General features: G+C 52.0%; 1 protein-coding gene, 1 long non-coding RNA gene and 1 other non-coding gene across 4 annotated transcripts; 2 read left to right on the top strand and 1 right to left on the bottom strand.

Moving 5' to 3' along the window:
• The first annotated feature begins 835 nt into the window (after nt 1-835).
• LOC121019046 (U6 spliceosomal RNA) lies at nt 836-941 on the top strand. The gene has a single exon (XR_005785412.1). It is a non-coding gene; the product is annotated as a U6 spliceosomal RNA (small nuclear RNA).
• A 5517-nt stretch (nt 942-6458) lies between these two features.
• On the bottom strand, nt 6459-11823 carry LOC121018647 (uncharacterized). The gene is made up of 3 exons (XR_005785261.1): nt 11596-11823; nt 11128-11188; nt 6459-7067 (listed from the first exon to the last, which is right to left on the bottom strand). It is a non-coding gene; the product is annotated as an uncharacterized LOC121018647 (long non-coding RNA).
• Nucleotides 11296-15356, top strand: PGLYRP1 (peptidoglycan recognition protein 1). Of its 2 annotated transcripts, none has more exons than XM_040457461.1 (3): nt 11296-11633; nt 14449-14558; nt 15107-15356. In XM_040457461.1, exons 1-3 carry the CDS (start codon nt 11344-11346, stop codon nt 15283-15285), a joined length of 579 nt encoding a protein of 192 aa, XP_040313395.1. In that variant the 5' UTR covers nt 11296-11343; the 3' UTR covers nt 15286-15356. The 2 variants fall into 2 exon arrangements, with proteins under 2 accessions (XP_040313395.1, XP_040313394.1); XM_040457460.1 differs by having other exon boundaries at nt 11299-11633; nt 14449-14570.
• Nucleotides 15357-15726: the final 370 nt, after the last annotated feature.

Below are 15726 nucleotides of genomic sequence, written 5' to 3'. Positions count from 1 at the left end.
ATTTCTTATCCAAGTCGAGTCCATCCCTGGAAACATTTTGTTTTTAACTCTTTAGTTAGTTTTGAGAGAGAGAGAAACAGAACACGAGTGTGGGAGGGACAGAGAGAGAGAGACAGAGGATCCGAAGCAAGCTCTGTGCTGACAGCAGAGAGCCCCATATGGGGCTCAAACTCACGGACCGTGAGATCATGACCTGGGCTGAAGTCAGACACTTAAGCAACTGAGCCCCCCCGGGGCCCCCTGGAAACAGTTTGGATAGAAACGTTTGAGGACATAAGAACTTGGATTCTATTTTTTTTTAAGACATTTTTAAAGTTTTTGTGTTTTTTTTTTAAGTAATCTCTACACCCAGTGCGGGCTCAAACTCATGACCCTCAGATCAAGAGTCACAGGCTCTTCTGACTGAGCCAGCCAGGCGCCCCCACTTATGGTTTTTTCGTTTTTGTTTTTGTTTTTGTTTTTACTGGCTGACTCAATCAGCCTTGCCTCTTGCTTGACCCTAGGTTTCATGGGATTTCTATGAAGATAATTTAATTATACAGAGATTCGTTCTCCTTGCTAACAACATTTATGATTTGGCTTTCCAGTGAGTTGTATGGTTTATCCAGAACATTCTCTTCCACGTGGCCAGGAACTCCTTGCTTGTAGGTTCAGAATTATGAATGAAGCACCCAACTAATTCATTGAGAAGACAGGAATGGAGTTCTTCTGTGTCTGTATTCCCATCAGCTGTTCTGTGTGAGCGGTGTGTCCCCATAGATGAGTCTTCTGGTAGGGTGCCATGGGCACGGGCAGGCATTGCAGAAACCTGCGTGTGCAAATACCAACCCACACAGTGCTTGCCTGGGCAGCACATGTACTAAAATTGGAACGATACAGAGAAGATAAGCAGAGCCCTGCATGAGGAACACACGCACATCCATGAAGCGTTCCTTGTTAAAAAAAGAAAAAAAAAATGGGGTGCCTGGGTGGCTCAGTCAGTTAAGCGTCTGACTTTGGCCCCGGTCATGATCTCGTGGTTTGTGGGTTCAAGCCCTGCATAGGACTCTGTGCTGACAGCTTGGAGCCAGGGCCTGCTTCAGATTCTGTGTCTCGCTCGCTCTCTGCCCCTCCCCCCTCTCAAAAATAAGTAGACATTTAAAAAACATTAAAAAAAAGAAAAAGAAAAAAACAGGGGCACTTGGGTGGCTCAGTCAGTTAAACATCTGACTTCAGCTCAGGTAATGATTTCACGGTCCATGGGTTCGAACCCTGCATCGGGGTCTGTACTGATAGCTCAGAGCCTGGAGCCTGCTTCCTATTCTGTGTTTCCCTCTCTCTCTGCCCCTCCTCCACTCACTCTCTGTCTGTCTCTCTCTCAAAAATGAACAAACATTGAAAAAAATGTTTGAACAGAAAACAGAAAAAGCAAATACCAACCCACACAGACTCCTGCCAAATTAGGGGAGAAGGGCTAATTTATATGCGTGCATCAGGCTGTAACGGCCCTCCAGCCTGGCCAGTCTCAAGGATTAACTTGCTTCCAGGTAACTCACTCCTTGCCTGTTGACTCAAGGCCCTTGATTTGTTAACAGAACTCATTTGCTTTCTTTGAGATCGCTGGCCTTGGGCAATAAGGGACCAGGACTTTCTCAGGCCACAGAGGCCAGCAAGTCTTTTTGAAGCTCCTCTTAAACTTCCTGATTAGCTCAGCAACCTTTTCGCGAAATGTTTCTTTTTAAGGTCACACAGATGACTTCACTGATCTCCCTTTCCGCATCTGTAGACCTGGCCCTCCTTTGCAGAAAGAACAGAGTACGGTCCTCTTGCACAAGCCCTGGACACTAAGGAATGATCTTTTTGTACAACCTGCCCAAACCCCAGGCACCAAGGAACTAGAACTTCTTGTACAACGTCTGCGCACTGAGCTGACTCAGTAGCTGGCATCACGGACTCTGTGCCTAAGCCAGAAATGTCACAGATCACAGTGCTCCCTTAACTGACTAAACCCCTTTAAAAATCTCCAGGCCAGGCAGAAACCTGGGAGCTGGACTTTGGACAAGAATCTGCCTTCACCGCCAAGTGGCCCTTCATGTGATTTTCTCAGAAACCCAAATCATCGACTTCCTTAGTGTTGTATCAAACAGCAACAATATCAGTTCAAATTAGAGGAAATCTATGCCAACACCGGCTTATTTTTTTTTTTTTTTTTTCTTTTTTTTTTACAATATAATACTTTTTTTTTTTTTTTTTAATTCTCACGATAACATACAGTGTAATCCTGGCCTCAGGAGTAGAACCAATGGTTCATCCCTTACGTACCACACCCAGTGCTCATCCCGAAAAGTGCTCTCCTTCCTGCCCACCACCCATTTTCCCCATGGAGGGGGGGGGGGGGGGCCCCCAGGATCACTCTCCTTAATAATGACTTTCTGAAGTTTTCCTCATAAGTTGGCATCTCAGTCCTTAAAATAGTCGGGTCCCGGTTGCTCCAAGGCCTTTTGTGGCGTGGCCACACCCCCGCTGTCCTTTGGTCTTTACCCCTGTGGGCCCATCTCCCTGTCAACCAGGCCACTCTTCCACCTCGGTCTGCTTAGGAGCCCACGGAAGAATCAACTGTAGCTGCAAAGTTACTTGATGGCCATTGCATTTCCGTCCCCTGCCAAATCTGCATCCTAATCCCTTAGGAATGAGAAGGCGCTGTGGCCTGGCAGGTACCAACATTAAGTCAACGAATCACTGACGGCCCCGGGTGGAAACCACGACCTGCCCTATCCTGCCAAGCCGCCCCGAGCTGTTCCATACACAAGACACAAACACTCATGCTTCACCGATTGGGTTTTGGAAGTTAAGCACACCCTGGGTTGCCGGGTTAAACCGCGTCTCGTGACACACTTTGGGTCCTGGTTTGTTCGTACTTTGTTCCGGGTTTTTGCATCTGGGCGCACGTGGGTGGCGCGTGAGCGTCCAAAGTCGGACGCTCAACTGACTGAACCACCACCCAGGCGCCCCCAGGACGTGGACATCTTTGAGGAGGACCATTTCTGCACCCTCCATAGCCATTAGATCACGCAACCTTTCAAAGATACAATAAATACAACAGTCTTAGTCAGTTGAGAGGCTGAAAGAAGAAATTAGTAAAAACCTATCTAGCTTATCGAGTGTCAAAGGGCAGAAGAATCTCCTAAGATGGCTGATACTAGGTGAGGCTACATCCGGAGGCCCGGCAATATTATCACAGACTCGCTGCATCTTCTCTGCCTTCTCAAGAGTTGACCACACTAATTGTGGCTTCCCTCATGGTGGAAAACCGGCTTCCAGAAGTTTCCATGGGTGTAGGTATAGGCCTCCAGGAGTGTCTGCTATTGGGGCACTTGGGTGGCTCAGCGAGTTCAGTGTCTGACTTGGGCTCAGGAAATGGTCTCATGGTTCGTGAGTTCGAGCCTCACATTGGGCTCTGTGCTGTCAGTGGGGAGGCCGTCTGGGATTCTCTCTCTCCCCCTGGTCCCCAATCTCACCCTGGTCCCTCTAACCCAACAGCCTCCTCTCTGCATGCTAGCTGATTGTGCCTACAGGCATTGTGGGATCAACAAAATTTCAGTAACTCTTGGCTCTTAGTTCTTCATAGTTTGAGTTGCTATTGCTGCTATTAGGAGCAAACCACTCCCTGGGACAGGCAGGCCCCCAGGAAAATCACAGAACAGGTCCCACGCGAGGCTAAGAGGCTGCCCCACTGCAATTAAGACTAGGGAAAGGCGTGGGGCACAGAGTGAGGACAGGCGGGGGCGGCGCGCCCTCTGGCGGTGGGAGGAGGGAACCGCCGAGAAGGGTGCCGCGTCTTTTTCCCAGCGCCAAAACCAAGCCCAAGGTCAGAGCTGATGATGATGTGCCATTGGGCGCTCGCTACCTGCCAGGCCTAACGCTAGTCGCGCCACCCACGTGAAATACAGTATATCTGGAACTGCTTTAAATAATTATCAGTTTCTTTATTTACTGTGTGACTTCCCCACTGGAAAGTGCGTGCAAGAACTTCCATCTTACTGACGGCTGAATCCCCAGCACCTACAACAGGCAGGTGGGGCACAAGATAGGTCCTCAATAAAGATTGTGCAATGGAATTAGCATCACAACTGCCCTTAGACACAGGCCCGAGGTTCCCCCGCAGGGCCAGGAATCGCCAGGAGCAAGATGTGTCCCTGCTTCTGGACATTTTATGGAACCGTGAGACCCCAGAATTCCCTGAATGGGCAGCCCCCAGTCTCCTTCCAAAACCTGCCTGGGGCTCTTCCCTGGGTCAGTGTAGCAAGGGGATCGGGTGTGCACCTCTAGACCCCAGGGGCTCCCTGTCTCCGAAGCTGTGGACAGCGCTGGGGCCAGCAATGCAATGCGCAGGGAGCCCTGCATGGTAGGAAGGGGAAGAGGAGTTTAAAAAGAGGAGGGATGGGCTACAACTTGGGAGCCAGGGCCCTGCTCTCTGGTAGCCTCCGGGTTCCTGGTAGAATTCCAAGAGGTGTGAAAATTCGAAATTCCAAGGGAGTTACTTAAAAGGGTCTTGGTGGCCGGTTAGGGGGCTGCGATCACCTGTGAGCAGAGGTGGCCTGAATGAGCCCACGTAAGGGAGGGGACACCTGTAGGAAGTCCTGGATGGGGGCGGGGGCAGACTGAAAGCAGTGCCCTTCCCCAGAAAAGAGGAACAACAACGGGGGCACCTGGGGGGCTCAGTCGGTTAAGCCTCTGACTCTTGATTTCAGCTCAGGTCATGATCTCACGTTTCGTAAGTTCGAGCCCCGCTGTGAGTTCTTTGCTGACAGCATGGAGCATGCTTGGGATTCTCTCTCTCTCTCTCTCTCTCTCAAAATAAATAAATAAACAAACAAACAAAAAAAGAAAACAAATAACATGAGGTGCCTGGGTGGCTCAGTCAGTTAAGCGCACGACTTTGGCTCAGGTCATGATCTCACAGTTTGTGGGTTCGAGCCCCGCATCCGGCCCTATGCTGACAGCTCGGAGCCTGGAGCCTGCTTCCAATTCTGGGTCTCCCTCTCTCTCTGCCCCTCCCCTGTTCATGCTCTGTCTCTCTCTGTCTCAAAAATAAATAAAACATTAAAAAAACTTTTTTTAAACCACATTTCACAGATGAAGAAACCAAGGATGGCTTAGTATGTGATCTTATCACCAACTATGTGCAAGGAATCAGGGACATAATGGTATGTGACAGAGAGAATAAAGTTCCTTCCTTATCTTTAAATGGGGTGGTTATACATCCTGGATTGTTTGGGACAGCCCACGTGGGCCTGTTGACCCAGCAGAATTATCAATAGCTCCCTCTTTCTCTCTTGAGTGTCATGATTTGAACAATACTTATAGACTTCACTGTATAGCAGGAGAGACAGAAACTAATCCAAGAATTGTACAGATAACTTAATAAGTACCCTTGTGATAAAAATGGAGAAGTTGATGTGGGGAAAGCAAAGAGGGGGACTTGTCACCTCTGAGGAGGCAACACAGAAGGACAGTCAGGATGGGATGTGTGAGGGGGAGGTGAGCATTCCAGGCCTGGGAATGTCAAGGAAAAAAAAAATGGGGATTCTGCATTGTCTTCGAACTTTGTCTTTGCTCTAATCAGCATTAAAAAAAATTTTTTTTCAACGTTTATTCATTTTTGGGACAGAGAGAGACAGAGCATGAACGGGGGAGGGGCAGAGAGAGAAGGAGACACAGAATCGGAAACAGGCTCCAGGCTCCGAGCCATCAGCCCAGAGCCCGACGCGGGGCTTGAACTCTCGGACCGCGAGATCGTGACCTGGCTGAAGTCGGACGCTTAACCGACTGCGCCACCCAGGCGCCCCTCTAATCAGCATTTAATTAGTCTTCTTTCATTATTGATACAACGAAAACGAATGCTTTTTTGCTAGCCGCCAGAGACTCTGAGGAGTTTTTATAATGGCTGAATTAATTACAAGATCAAATAAAGACAGTTGGTGAATTAAATAGTTAAAAAGTCAACGTCCTAAAAGGTACAGGGGGTAGATTTAATTTCCTATTTAAAAAATACCCTAGTAATACAGTTCTCAGGATTAGGGGTAATGTAACAATTACCCATTGAGGCTCTTGTAAATGCTCACAAGGGCATGTCCCACTCTTAGGCTGACAAGATACAGATTAAATAAAATTCTAACACAGGAATACTTCACACTACCTGGCTAAAGACTATATTCTTAGTAAGCAATCCAATGTGTACATATTCCTGCCTTTTTACAAAAGGCGCCCTCATGTTTTGTAACCTTAAAGGTAAGGTACAAAGTTCCTGAATTTCTTAAGGTTCCCCATTTAGAACTTGTACAGGGGCTCCTGGGTGACTCAGTTGGTTGAGTGTCCGCCTCTTGATTTTGGCTCCGGTCACAATCCCAGGGTCGTGGGATCGAGCCCCACGTCAGGTTCCGTGCTGAGTGTGGAGCCTGCTTAAGATTCTCTCTCTCCCCCTCTCCCCCTCTCCCCTGCTCTCAGACTCTCTCTCTCTAAAAATGTAAATAAATAAATAAATAGATAGATAGATAAATAAATAAATAAAGCTTGCACACAGTGCGGAGAAAGTCCCCTGGGGACAGGGTAGTCAAAGCATCCTCAAGGGCGGCAAGAAGGGCAGGGAAGCTAGGGGAAGAGGGCCTCAGGAGTGAGTTGGGTGAGACTAGGTTGAAGGCAGGCCGTGGCGAAGTGCTTGGGGTCCATCCTAAGAGTCGTGAGAAGCCACAGAAAACGGTGACTCACGTTTGAGGGTCGCTTGATCAGATCTGAGTCTCGGCCTCATGGGGGCCAAGGTGCATGCTGGAAAGTCACCGAGGGGGTGGGAGAAAATCCAGGTGCAAGGAGACGGTGACTGGACCCAGGTGGGGAGAGTGGAAATAAACCAGGGTGGTCTGATTCATAAGATATTTGGGCTATAACAGCAACATGACCAGGGAGTGAGCTGGATACTTACCAGTCATTCAGTATATATTCGGCGCCTGCTATGGGCTGGGGTACTCAACACAAGAGGGGACACGGTAGAGTTTGGTCAAGGATGATGCTCTGATGCATGGCTTTTGTACCTGGAAGACAATCATGTCATTCCCTTAGACAGGAACCTCTGGAAGAGGGCTGATTTTGGAGGAGAAAAATCATAAACCATTTTAGGAATATTCATGGGAGGTCCCTGTGGGGCATCGAAGTGCAGGTGTGAACTAGGCAGGAAGATACACAGTTCCAGAATTCATCTGAAAACTCCAGGCTGGACACAAACACCTAGAAGTCACTTGCATTTTAGTGGTGGCTGAAGCCATTACCCGGATGGAAAATCACCCAGCAGAAAAAAGAATAGTCTAATGGTCAAGGAAGGAAGAATGAGTCGAAGAGGGAGAAGAAAAGACCAGCTGAGAAGCAGAAAGAAAATCAAGACAGTCTTACGACACAGAAGCTGAGGAAAGTGAACATTTCAAGAAGGATGTGGTCAGCGATGTCAAATCCTGCCTAATTGCCCAAGGCCGCCCAGCGAATAAGGGGCAGGGCTGAAATTTAAAACCAGGTCTATTTAATAAATAGCACCAGAACAAATGGCTAGCCATTTAGACATCAACTTAAACCCCTACCTCACACCATATGCAATTATAAATCCTAGCTGAGGTTGGGGCGCCTGGGTGGCTCAGTTAGTTGGTCAAGCGGCCGACTTTGGCTCAGGTCATGATCTCATGGTTCATGAGTTCGAGCCCCGCATCAGCTCTGTGCGGACAGCTCAAAGCCTGGAGCCTGCTTCCCATTCTGTGTCTCCCTCTCTCTCCGCCCCTCCCCCGCTTGCACTCGATCTCTCTCCGCCTCTCAAAAATAAAGAAACGTTAAAAAAAATTTTTTTAATAAAATAAAAATTTTGATGTAGTTCTATTTCCTGATCTGGCTGCTGGATACATCCTGTATTCACGGTGCGAAAAGGAACACAGTTCTTCACGCTATTAATTCTATTAACCATATTTTAAAAGTAACTTTGTACATTTTGCTACATGTATGCTATTCCTTAATGCTTTTATTTTATTTTTTTTTCAACGTTTATTTATTTTTGGGACAGAGAGAGACAGAGCATGAACAGGGGAGGGGCAGAGAGAGAGGGAGACACAGAATCGGAAACAGGCTCCAGGCTCTGAGCCATCAGCCCAGAGTCCGACGCGGGGCTCGAACTCACGGACCGCGAGATCGTGACCTGGCTGAAGTCGGACGCTTAACCGACTGCACCACCCAGGCGCCCCTCCTTAATGCTTTTAAAAGAGACACAAAATGTACACACCCAACGACTCAACAATACTAGTTATGGGATTCTTTTCTTCACTTTGCAAATTGGTAACAAAAAGATAACTCGATTTATTTATTTATTTTTTTTTTAGAATTTTTTAAAGGAATCTCTACACCCAACGTGGGGGCTTGAACTCATGACTCTGAAATCAAGAGTTGTGTGCTCCACCAACTGAGCAAGCCAGGCAACCCAGCCCAATTTATTTTTCAAATGGACAAGGGAGGTAACAGGCAATTGATAGAAGACAAATCCAAACGGGCAGAAAACATAGAAAAATAATCTCCTGAGTGGTTATAAAAATGCCATTTAAAGTTACAAAGAGATAGTGCCCTCTTCTGGGGTGAATGGGGACTCCAATACATCACTGGTAGAAATATGGATTTTTAACAGCCTTTGGGGGAAACAATCTAGTAACAACTACTAAATACGTACAGTCTTTGACTTAGAAAGTCTATATTTATCATTTATAGATGCTTCAGCAGGTAGGGCTGGATGTCTGATAACATTTTGTGCAGCATGGGGGCGGGAAAAAGAATTCCAAAGCTCCAAAAAAGCAAAGATTGTGTCAAAATGGTAAGCCCACAGCATGAAATGCTATGCAACTCTTACAACGATTGAATTAGAATTAGCTGCATTGACCTGGCGAGATGCACAAGAGATAGTAGGTGACGAAAGGCAAAGTGATGCACATGATTTCATTCCGTTATTTAAAAATATATATAGGGGTGTCTGGGTGGCTCAGTTGGTTAAGCGTTCCCATTTCGGCTCAGGTCATGATCTCGTGGTTCGTGAGTTTGAGCCCTGCACTGGGCTCTGTGCTGACAGCTCAGAGCCTGGAGCCTGCTTCGGATTCTGCGTCTCCCTCTTTCTGCCTCTCTCCTGCTCACACCTCTGTCTCTCTCTCTCAAAAAGTAAATAAACGATAAAAAAAAAAAATTGGGGGGTGCCTGGGTAGCTTAGTCAGTTGAGCGTCCACCTTCGGCTCAGGTCATGATCCCGAGGTCTGTGAGTTCAAGCCCCGCATCAGGCTCTGTGCTGACAGCTCAAAGCCTGGAGCCTGTTTCCCATTCTGTGTCTCCCTCTGTCTCTGACCCTCCCCTGCTCATGCTCTGTCTCTCTCTGGGTCTCAAAAATAAATAAACATTAAAAAAAATTATATATATATATATATATATGATCACATATAAGACCATATATGTGTGTGTGTGTGTGTGTGTGTGTGTGTGTGTGTGTGTATGGTCTTATACGTGTTTGTAGGAAGTGGAATATGATTTAAAATTCCATCTCTGGAGTCCAGGAAGCCTGTGGCTGACCCCAGGCATCACCGTCTTCTCCCCATATGTGATCACCTCTCTGGGCCTCAGTTTTCTTGGCTGCAAAAGGGGTGAATAGTAATATCTATCTCACAAACATGCCGGAAGCATGTGCTGAGCGAATTCATGAAAAGGGCATAGCGATGCCCGGCGTGCCCTTCGCTATCACGGATCTGAGCACAGACGGAGCGTGGACAACGCGGCAGAAGACAACGTACCGCACTGTCATTGGTGAGCTCACGTGGACAGAGCTGGTGAGTTTAGCCGGCCGGGGGGCGCGGCCCGCGCACCTGGTTGGCTCGGTCGATAGAGCATGTGACTCTAGATCTTGGGGTTGCAAGTTCCAGCCCCTGGAGCCCCACGGTGGGTGTAGCGATTATTTAAAAGTAAAATCTTTACTACTGTTTAATAACAATAAACATTTGGTATCAGTTTGGGTACGGCCAGCACGTGCTACTTTTGTAACTTTTTTTTAAGCCACTAAAGCGGAAGGAAGGAAAAGAGAGAGAGCAAAAGAGGGACTCAGCCCTGAACTCGCCAGCTGCTCTAGGAAGGATTAGGAAAGGGGGCCGGCGCAGGGCGGAGGCCCCCAGGAGAGCCTTCGGCCCCAACAGGTGATCTCAAGCCACTGAGTGGCCCTGAGTCCCTCCTGGGCAGGACGGAGCTGCGGGTGACACCCGTGTAAATCATGGTTGCTTACCACCGAGGGCAGATTTGAGTTCGAGTCCCAGTGGCCCTTAGGTGGCACCAGGAGCCAGACACCTTCTAAGGGCTCGACCCTTCTCAACCCACTGAATTCCACATGGCTCCTCTTGGTCAGGGACTTCATATTATTATTCCCATCTTGTAGGTGGGGAAAACTGAGCCACAGAAGGGTCACTGGCGGGAGCCCACACCCTGGAAGCTGGCCAGAATTCAAACGCAGGCAGCCTGGTTTTGAATGCAGGCTGTGAGCCACCAGGCTCTCCCATGTCCTCTGTCTCAGCAAGGAGAGGTCCCCTCTCCCCCACCTCAGTTTCCTCAGCGGTGGAATGGGCTTCCCACTAGTGACGTCTTCAGCTTGCTGCAGGGGTTGAATGACCTCAGGTTGAATGACTTGTTTTTAAGACGGGAGCTTTGGGGGACGCCTGGGTGGCTCGGTCGGCTGAGCGTCTGACTTCGGCTCAGGTCATGACCTCACGGCTCGTGAGTTTGAGCCCTGCATCAGGCTCCGCGCTGACAGCTCAGAGCCCGGAGTCTGCTTCGGATTCTGGGTCTCCCTCTCTCTCTCTGCCCCTCCCAGGCTCATGCGCTCGCTTTCTCTCTAAATACATAAATAAGCTTAAAAATAATAATAATAAGTCAGAGTGCAAGAGCATTGCGTCCCCCCAGGGTGGCTACACCTATCGTGGCGAGCACTGAGTAAGGCACAGAATGGTGGACTCACAACCTTGTGCGCCTGAAACTCACATAAAACTGTGTGCTCCTTATACGTCAGTTACAAACGGGGGGGGGGGGCCCGGGGGGGGCGTCTGTTACCTCAGTCCCTCCGGGAGGAAGAGAGATGAGACCCGGGCCCCCACCGCATCCTGTTGCAGCCCTGCCAGAGAAGGAAGCAGAATCTGGGGTCCGGTGTGACCCGCCCGTCCCGCCCGGGGGTGAAGCAAGGCCTTCCCTACCTCCTGCCCCAGCAGATAAAGGCGGCCCCGCCCGCCAGCCGCGAGCTCCTAGGCATCCCTCCGCGCCCCGCCCGCCATGTCCCGCCGCAGCGCGCTGCTCACCTGGGCCCTCCTCACTCTCCTCGGCCTCGGCCTCGGGGCGCCTGGAGAAGAAGCCCCAGGCTCCTGCTGCCCCATAGTGCCCCGGAGGGAATGGAAGGCCCCCGCGTCCAAGTGCGGGGAGAAGCTACAACACCCCGTGCGCTACGTGGTGGTGTCGCACACCGCGGGCAGCCACTGCGACAGCCCGGCCTCGTGCCTGAAGCAGGTGCAGAACCTGCATACCTACCATTCGAGGACGCTGAACTGGTGTGACGTGGGCTACAAGTGAGTGCGGAGCCGGGACGGGTGTAGGGAAAGGTGTGCGGGCCCGAGCGGCCACGGGCCGATCTAGAGCCGCCTGGCTGACACCCTGGGCCGCTTACTCGGCCCCTCGGTGGCCTTGGCTTCTCCCCGGGGTCGGCACACAGCACTGCGCATGTGCGGGCGGCCTCAGGGGCCTGGGTGGGGGGTGGGGAGAGGAAGAGGGGGCGGGGCTGGAAGGCCAGGCTCTGCCCACCCCCCATCCCCCTCTCCCGCTCCCGGAGGAAGGGACAGACTTCGCCAACGCAGAAGAAGGCGTCCTCTACACCGGAGTCCCTTCACAAAGCCTGCCACCTTTGATGGGAGGCGGACAAGCAGGCTGGGGAAGCGTGGGGCCAACTCCAGTCTCCGCTGGTTGCCGGCCGAGATCCGGGCACCGATGCGCGCTCTCTGCTCGTTGGCTTCCTGTCCCTGCTCTGCAGTCAGCTCCTTTGTGGCCCACCTGGTCACTAAATCAGCCAACACACACACACGCAAAGCACTTAGGACGCCACCGGGCATGCGGTGGGAGCCCCCTCCCCGCCCCCGAGTTCATGGACGCTCGCCCTTAGGCACTGTGCCAGGCTCTGTGCCGGTGTGGGGACCGGGACGCGTCAACAGCGCGAATCTGGCCCGGTGGGATTTCAAGACCCACAAGGAGGAACAGGTGGGAAACAAGCGAAGGCAACCAGATGAATTCAGAGGGTGGTGGAAGAGGGGTAAGCAGGGGACCGAGCAGGAGTAATTAATGGCTGTGAGGGCCAAGTGAGAGGGTCATGCCTGAAGAGCAGAGGTCAGGATGGCTGGGGGGAGCAGGGAGGAGTGACATGAAATGAGGAGGACCGGGTCGGGCTGGGACACACGGCACAGGGCCTCGTGGGCCACGGTAGACGGGAGCCACGGGAGGGCTGTGAGCCCGCGAGAGGCAAGAAGCTCCCTCTGGCGGCCGTGGGGAGAACAGACCGCAGGTGGGTAAGGGCAGAAACCCCAGCTCCCTTTCCGGGGTGACAGGCGGGGGTCCCACACAAAGGCTTCCGCAGCCTTTGAACTTTGAACCCGACGGGTTCTCAGACCTCGGTAAGCACCAGTCACCTTACTGGAAATCCAGGTTGCCAGGCTCCACCCTTCGAGACTGCTTCAAATAGGGCTGGGGTGAGGCTGGGGACTCTGGGCACCTCGCTGAAAGTCTAGCGGCCACCGAGGGAATCCTCACCTCTTCTGGCTCAAGATTTCACAGTTCAGAGGCTCCAGCTCCCGGGTTTTGTCTCCTCCGAGACCGAGGGGTTCCGATTCTGAGCGTTTCCACGAAGTAGTGAAGACAAAGCTTCGGCCGCTGGCCTTGAACTGCCTTATAGAAAAGCAGACTGAAGTCTCTTTCTCAGATTTTAGGATTCAGAGTCTGATCCAACTGTCCTGGAACTCCCTCGTCACATCACATTCTCTCTCTGAGCCTCAGTTTCTTGACCTGTAAGAAGGGTTCCTCGCTGTCCCCACCTGGTGGCGGTGCTGACGGTTTATTTTTTTAATTTTTTTTTTCAACGTCTTTTATTTATTTTTGGGACAGAGAGAGACAGAGCATGAACGGGGGAGGGGCAGAGAGAGAGGGAGACACAGAATCGGAAACAGGCTCCAGGCTCCGAGCCATCAGCCCAGAGCCTGACGCGGGGCTCGAACTCACGGACCGCGAGATCGTGACCTGGCTGAAGTCAGACGTTTAACCGACTGTGCCACCCAGGCGCCCCGGTGCTGACGGTTTAAATTAGAGGCAACCATCTCACGCAAACCTAGCCAATGCCAATTGCCTGTACCAGGGGCTGGGGCAGGGCCTTAACCAGCCCAGTCCTGGGGGCCAGCATCACTGTGGAATTTCCAGTCTCTTCCGGGCCAGATTCCGAGTCTGGCCTCCTGTGCGTGAGATTCAGGACCCAAGATTCTGAAGTTCCAACATTCTGTACGTCACAAGAAACCCTTTGAGCAGGAGGGCTGAGGCAGCGGATATTTGCAACATCAAAATGCTGACCTTCTAGTTAATTCCAACGGGCCAAGTCAGACTCGCCCAATCAAGACATGTCAAATGAGTCTTAAGGATCTGCCGCCAGGCCTGGAAACCTCCCAGAGGTAGATGCTGGGACCAGGGTCTGTAATCTGGTGGTGACACCAATGCTTGAGTCCCAGATCCTGTCACTCGGTGTACCCCAGCAGGGAACAGGGAGCAGGAAGCAGGCTGGGCCAAGGGCAGAAGAGCTTCTCAGTGGAGACTTCTGAGAGGCAGGGGTCTCTGGGGCGTGACCTTGGCAAATCCCCTCCCTTTCTAAGTCTCGTGCTTCCTTAGCTTAAAATGGGGAGGACAGCAGCACCCGCCTCAACAAATCAAGAGCTCAACAAATCCTCCCGGGAGGCAGGAGGAAGCAAAGAATAGGATCACGTGGGTGGGAGTCCCAGGGACCCAGGAGGGAAAATCTGGGCTCTGGCCCCTATCTGGCTGTGTGACTGCAGGCAGATGTCCCCACCTCTCTGATTCTCTGCTGAGTGGGGGCAGTACGGACTCAAGGGTTGCCCGGAGGGTGACAAATGGCGCTTGTAGAGCTGTGCTAGGCACGTGGCAGGGGCCAGAGGCATTGCTATTATTTCAGAAGATGATGGAGGGGAGGGGAGGGAGGGAGGGAGGGAGGGAGAGAGGGTGTTGGGCGAAATTGTGCCTGAGTAGTAGGGGGCAGGGTGAGTGGAGGAGGAGGGGGGCATCCTCCCCCAGGATGCCCTCCGTCACTCAGCAAACCCACCCTCCCACCCACCCACGCAGCTTCCTGATTGGAGAAGATGGGCTCGTGTATGAGGGCCGGGGCTGGGACATCAAGGGCGACCACACGGGTGTCACCTGGAACCCCATGTCCATTGGCATCTCCTTCATGGGTAACTATATGGGTAAGCGTCCAGCTGTAGGGACGGAGGGGCAGACATGGGGTCTGGGGGATGGCGCCTCTGTGACCTTGGCCAACTGACTGCTTTTCCAAGCCTCCTCTCCTCCTTTGCATAATGGCCATTTCTTTTCAACCCCCGTTTGGGCTAGGATTGGTTCATCTCCATAAAAGTTCTTAGGCCAGGTCCCTGGCACCTAAGAAGTGCTTGATTGCTGCCCTCATGGGTAGGACCCCGAGGTCTGGGGGCAGAGGAGGCAGAATGGGTTTCAGCTGTGCCAGGCACTGTTCTGCGGGGGGGGGGGGGGGTTTGGCCTAAAAGAATTCATTTTATTGTCCCACAGCCCTGTGGGTGGGTGCCACCACTCTCTCCTTTCACAGGGGAGGACACTGAGGCACAGTAAGGTTGAGTCCCTGCGAGGGGACTGGCAGACCCGGTTCTGGACCCTAGTGGGCCAGAGTGGAACAAATGGAACCCCTGCCCCACACTACCCCTGCCCTTCCACGAAGCGGCAGCCTAACTCCTGCCTCTGCCTCCCCCAGAGCGGTCACCCCCACGCCGGGCCCTCAGGGCCGCCCAGAGTCTGCTGGCTTGCGGTGTGGCTCAGGGAGCCCTGAGCCCCACATACGAGGTCAAAGGACACCGGGATGTGCAGCGGACGCTCTCTCCAGGGGACCAACTCTATGAAATCATCCGGACTTGGCCGCACTACCACGAGTGAGGCCCCGTCTCCCCCTACACCCAGAAACCCCACCGCCTCTCCCCTCCAATAAAGATGCAGCTCAAACTGTGTTCTGTGTCCCACCCTGTGCCCCCCCCTCCCTCTCTACCTCCCACCAGACCCCCGCCCTTCCCACCCAGCCCTCTGTCCTCGCTGGTGCTTAGAACCCAGAGGCCCCGACCCTGAACCAAGACCCGAGATCCCAGCTTAGAAGCAACATCATAGCTCAGAACCCAGAGGTCTCAGGTCAGAGCGCAGGAATCAGCACCAAGGTGGCCCACGGGTCACCGCCAGCAGTTCGGGGGGGGGGGGTCCTGCGGGGGCAGTGGACCATGCTCCAGGACACCCCTTCTCTACCACTCAGCCAAAGGGATTCTGCGCAGTTATCTCCGCTTGCACCCCTTTGGGGATGAGCTGCTCACTACCATCCCTAAGGTCCCC

Source organism: Herpailurus yagouaroundi, unplaced genomic scaffold, assembly GCF_014898765.1.
Source record: "Herpailurus yagouaroundi ecotype Mexico unplaced genomic scaffold, PumYag 220, whole genome shotgun sequence".
Classification (NCBI taxonomy): Eukaryota; Metazoa; Chordata; class Mammalia; order Carnivora; family Felidae; genus Herpailurus; species Herpailurus yagouaroundi.
The sequence above is the reverse complement of the archived record's forward strand: the minus strand, read 5'-3'. Positions and strand labels throughout refer to the sequence as shown.